General features: G+C 38.6%; 1 protein-coding gene across 1 annotated transcript in view; it reads left to right on the top strand.

Moving 5' to 3' along the window:
* Window positions 1–4,995, top strand: part of LOC107685853 (RING finger protein 166-like) — a 29,901-nt gene extending 24,906 nt beyond the window's left edge. Inside the window, exons 4-6 of the mRNA XM_016482584.1 lie at window positions 1,720–1,834; window positions 2,148–2,255; window positions 3,165–4,995. Coding sequence (XP_016338070.1) covers window positions 1,720–1,834; window positions 2,148–2,255; window positions 3,165–3,230 — 289 coding nt within the window. The 3' untranslated portion in view covers window positions 3,231–4,995. The remainder of the gene's footprint in view (window positions 1–1,719; window positions 1,835–2,147; window positions 2,256–3,164) is intronic.
* The last annotated feature ends 542 nt before the right edge of the window (window positions 4,996–5,537 follow it).

Raw genomic sequence — 5,537 nt, 5'->3', positions numbered from 1 at the left:
CAAGATGTAGGTGACTTTGTTTCTTCAGTAGAACACAAACGAAGATTTTTAACACAAACCGTTGCAGTCTGTCAGTCTTATAATGGAGGTGAATGGGAATCACGGCTTTGAGAGAAAAAAAAACATACACAAACAAAACCAAATTAAACCCTGCGGCTCGTGACGATACATTGATGTGTATCTCTCTAGTGGACCATTGACACTCCTAATTGAGATTGTAGATTGTAGATAGAGTGTCAATGGTCCATTTGAGAGATAGGTGGCGGTAATGCACTTATAAGTCTGCGATCCGCCGTAAAGCAAGAAGAAGAAGATGCCTCACGCGCCTGCTGTTGAGAACGCGCTCAGGACAGTTCGAACAGTTCAGACATTGCATGAATCAGAGGTAAATACGATATAAATACTGTTCAGTTTCTTGCACAGACCGATCTTTTTTTTTTTACTCTCAAAGCCGTGATTCCCATTCACCTCCATTATAAGACTGACAGACTGCAACGGTTTGTGTTAAAAATCTTCATTTGTGTTCTACTGAAGAAACAAAGTCACCTATCTTGGATGCCCTGGGGGTAAGCAGATAAACATCATTACATTTTGGGTGAAGTATCCCTTTAAGAATCCCTATGCCCAAGCCTCATCTATTAATCCAGTTATGTCTCAGTCTGTTGAAGTCTTTCCCATGCTGTTTGCTGATAGGGCTTTGCAAGTCAAATGAAAAGTCTCCCACTGAGCAAGCAAACGTCTTTGCCAGACCATCAGGCTATTCAAGCTGCATGGCAGAATTCTAAAAAAGACAGATATCTGGCTCCCCTGAAAGAAATTATCTCTGGTCAAACACTTTCAGGACATTATTTGTAAATATATATTATTATGTTTAACTTATTGTATTTTTTATTTTAAATTATTTATGTGATTTATGTAATTCTAATGTAGTAGGTGTAATATTTGGTAATATAAAGCATGACAATGTGGTTCCTGGAAGTAAATATTGAATTCAATTGAATTAAAACAAAAATTCCAGTGAAGTGTTACATTACCCGTAATCTTAAAGAAATATTCAACTATTCACCAATAAAAGTGCTGACTCCCACAAAACATTAGAAATTACTCAAAGTGTGTCACGCTCTTGAAACAACTTGAATTTGATTGAATAAGTCTTGAGCTAAATATTTTTGCTGAAATTTCACCATTCTTTGCTGACTTTTCTCTTTGATCTTAATGGAATTTGTAGCTTGCTGAAATAACAGCAGCACTGAGAAAAATAATTGTAAACAATAAACATTTTTAGTGGGCTGCATTCATGTTTGCGGAGTAATTGAACACATTTTGCCTCAAAAGTAAGTTACTTAATATTAATATTTCATTGGCGTATTAGTGTTTATTGGACTTAAATAAAAGTAATATCACCAATGTTTTTGAAATCCCTGTAGAGAAAAGGAAGGAGCTGCTGAAAATTGGGCAGTCAGGAATGCCTCAAACAGCTAATGTGAACAGAAGGTTCTTGGCTCATTTATTATAGACTTGAAAGTTATTCACACAATGCTATACACCCCCTGGCTGCACATTTACATTATTCATGTGAACACTGATAATCAGTTACACAACTATTTTGTCTATTAACTCTTTTGCTACAGAGCTACTGCTTATTATGTAATAGTGTAGATCTGATACTGGTTTATCAGACCACATGGTTAAGACACAGTGAAATTCTGTTTTTAACAGCAATATTCCAAACCGCTCCACATTTGTGTGCCCGTACTGTGGCGCTCGCAACTTGGACCAACAGGAACTAGTGAAGCACTCCATGGAGAACCATCGCAATGACCCCAACAAAGTGGTGAGTGTCAGTTACCTTACAGTTTCAGGGGTACCAAGTACCACTTATCTGTCGCAGAGAGGGCTTGTACAGAATATCTTGTATTGAGAATTAGAACAATAAACTGAAATGAAAATTCTAGCATTTACTCACCCTCATGTAGACTGAAACCCATATGATATTTATTCTTCTGTGCAACACGAAACGAGATATTTAGCAGAATGTCAATTCTGCTTTTCTGCAATTCTTTCAGTGTTTTAAATCAAGCACCAAGTCAAGATTTGATCACGGTCCTTACTGGTAAACACTCTTTTCTTATGTTTTATCCTTGAAGGTATGTCCAGTATGTTCAGCTATGCCTTGGGGTGACCCTAGCTATAAGAGCTCCAACTTCCTGCAGCATCTTCTCCACCGGCACAAATTCTCCTATGACACATTTGTGGTAAGAAGGCAAAAAAAAGCGTATACTTTAGATTTATATATTCTTCATTTTGTATTCTAACGCTCTGTGCCCGATACCATGTGAGCTGCCTTGCTTTCTCCTGCCTACATAGGCAGCTGCCTTCTAAAGCAGTATCCAAACAGTAATGGAACCTCATATAAAACCTTATGACAAATAAAACATTCATGTGTTATGGGATTAAGAATCTGGGAGGGAAATGGATTTAATAATTCAATTAGTGTTACAGTGCAAAACATAGAGATTTGTTTCTTTATACAATAGATGAACCTGTATCAAGGTGAAGTATGCCATTTCTGTGCTACTGGTGTCACCTGGTGGAATTACAAAAATAAAGCATATTTTCAAACCACCTTTGCAAACGTCCCTTACACTCATCACGCACGGCCTTTCTCACATCGTAGTATCTGTAGCTTGACAGTCAAGAGCTAGCATGTGTGGCAAACACTTGAGTTTAGCTTGCCTGTCGAGAAGAAACTCTTGTAAAAGCACCGCCACTGTTTACCCTTGTTTTACCCGGTTGTCATCTCTGCATATTTTGGCAAGTCTTGGAATTTTGTCTTACTCTTCTGTAACTGAATCTGTATTTGTTACAGAAGTGAATCTCATTAAAACATATCTTGGCTTCATTTCATCTCAAAAGCGAAAGATATTTTGAGTCAATTAAGTGACGTTATTGTTAAGACGGTTAAGCACTTTTTCCCTCCAAAATTGTAATTACTGTAATAAATGTGGAAAAGTGTATTTTTTTTTTTTTTTGCAATTCCCACTATTCTCAAAGGTGATACAATACTTTATTTACAAGGTATTTTACAACTGAAATGCAAAACATTTTGTGGTGTAGTCTGATCTGGATGTGTTCTTTTTCTGTTTTTATGTCTGCATATGCAGGACTACAGCATTGATGAGGAGGCAGCACTGCAGGCAGCACTGACCCTCTCACTGTCTGAGAACTGAGAGTCTGGCATTATATCCTGTACCACAAACACAACCATGTGAAGGATCTTCTCACCTGTCTTGTTTTAGGCTAAATATTTTCATTGTTCCTCTGTTTGTCCTCTCACTCTACCTCTCTTCTGGTCTATATTTCTGAGCTGCACTCCAGCTAGATCCTGAAGTAGCTCTATAGCTTGTTTGCCAGTTGCATAACAGTTGAGCAAGCTTGTTACTTCCTGAATTTTAAGGGGAGGAGCTTCTGGTTGGCTATCATCATCATCATCTTTATCGTTATCGTAACCATCAAAACTGCAACCAACAAGACACTGATGTATGCAAAAAGTCAGACAAAGGAATAGATCAATAACACCATGCTTGTTCTTGTTGTTCTTCCTATTGTTTTCTGTCCAAATGTGACTTAGACCCCAGCAAAGAATTGAAAACCAGTACAGAATCAGTTCAAAACAGTGTGTCATGTTAAAGCGAAGTTGAAAAGGGACCTATGTTGGGGTTGGCTGTCCTCTCATCTTTAGGCAATACCAATAGAGAATAGAGAGAATGAGAGATTGATCTTCAGCATCCTCATTATCACTCATTTCTTCATGTATGGAATGCGGAATACCATCTGCCCTTTTTTAATCAAGAGTTGATGTGAATAATTGCACTCGTCACAGTTTTCTACATGTCTGAATTCTAGTATCGTTGTTCTTTTCTAGTTCAATAACAGAATATTGACCGACAGGACTGCATACTCTGCTCTTAACTTGCTACAGTAATATTTTCTAAGAAGCATCGGATAAGATTCAAATTTATATTTTTGGAAAAAAGTTTCCGTTTTAAATGGTGCACTAATCATAAGACGGCAAGCTTCTAGAGGTGTGCTGAAACGTTTTATCTTTTAATGTATCCATTAGTACTGTTCATCTGTATCACTTACTAGTGCTGACTTCAAGTCCTTTGGGAGATTTTTATTTATGAGTTCCGTAATCTTAATTTTGATGCGACGTGAATTCAAGCGATTTGGTCGGAATAAGATGGATCCATTGGGCAAGTGTCTTTCTCTCTCGATCATTTCCCGATAAAAGCTTTTTAGCATATATTTTATCATTCTTGTGCTGCCACTGAAAATGATAGGAATTGTTCGCACACTTAATGATCAACAGGTGGCCAAAAATTGGTGTATTAGCATGGCATAGTTAGCCTGCTGGTTGAGTCTGTAATTACACACACTGCTTTGTAAAAGCACCTTTTCCCATTCAAAATTATGATGTGAATTCATTTTCACAGTTATAGTGTATTATGATTAATACCAGCTTCTGCCACGATTCTTGTATTGACAGGCATTCATGTCCACTAAATACAATTATTCCAACGTGACTTGAAAGCAGCATTGATATGGAGAAACTTGAGAACATCCTAACAGGAAGTGGAACAGTGTGTAGTTGTTTTGGCCACAAAGTCATTCAGAGCGGTTTCTTTGGTCTTTTACTACTACTGGTAGGACTTTCTGTACTTTGTAAGTGTTGAATCTAAGCCTATGTACAGTGTTACGGAGCACTGATGTTTAGAGGAACATTGGTGTGATAGGGTTAGGCATTAGGGATCAGAATCTAATATCCCTACTTTGCAGACATACCTAACCATGTCTTTAAGAGTTGAGTTGACCGTTAGGAGAAAACATACTCTACCCAAGTACACAAATGTGAATGCCAAAGCATAGCTCAAAGTCAACATTCTTTGTTTTCCTTTCTCTAAAAGGATTTAAAACCAAACAAAGTATTAAAATATGTAATCCAAACATGTTTCCTTGGAAGTATTCAGGAATGTTGGTGTTATTACAGTGTAATGAACTCCGAGGCTTAACCTTGCCTCCACCGGCGAGACTTCCAACTTCCCCGACATCCTCGTATCATTCGGCCATGTTTTTTTTAATGTTCCTGTGGCTCAGTGGTAGAGCATTGCGTTAGCAGCGCAAAAGTCGTGGGTTCAATTCCCAGGGAACACACATACTGATAAAAAATGTATAGCCTGAATGCACTGTAAGTCGCTTTGGATAAAAGCATCTGCTAAATGCATAAACGTAATTTTAGGGGAAGTCGTGGCCTAATGGTTAGAGAGTCGGACTCGTAACCCAAAGGTTGCGGGTTCGAGTCTCGTACCGGCAGGGATTGTAGGTGGGGGGAGTGAATGTACAGCACTCTCTCCCACCTTCAATACCACGACTGAGGTGCCCTTGAGCAAGGCACCGAACCCCCAACTGCTCCCCAGGCGCTGCAGCAAAAATGGCTGTCCACTCCCCCGGGTGTGTGTTCACGGTGTGTGTGTGTG

Source organism: Sinocyclocheilus anshuiensis, unplaced genomic scaffold (assembly GCF_001515605.1).
Source record: "Sinocyclocheilus anshuiensis isolate Anshui unplaced genomic scaffold, SAMN03320099.WGS_v1.1 scaffold1018, whole genome shotgun sequence".
Lineage (NCBI taxonomy): Eukaryota > Metazoa > Chordata > Actinopteri > Cypriniformes > Cyprinidae > Sinocyclocheilus > Sinocyclocheilus anshuiensis.
Note: the sequence above shows the minus strand (reverse complement) of the source record. Positions and strands in the feature narration are given on the sequence as shown.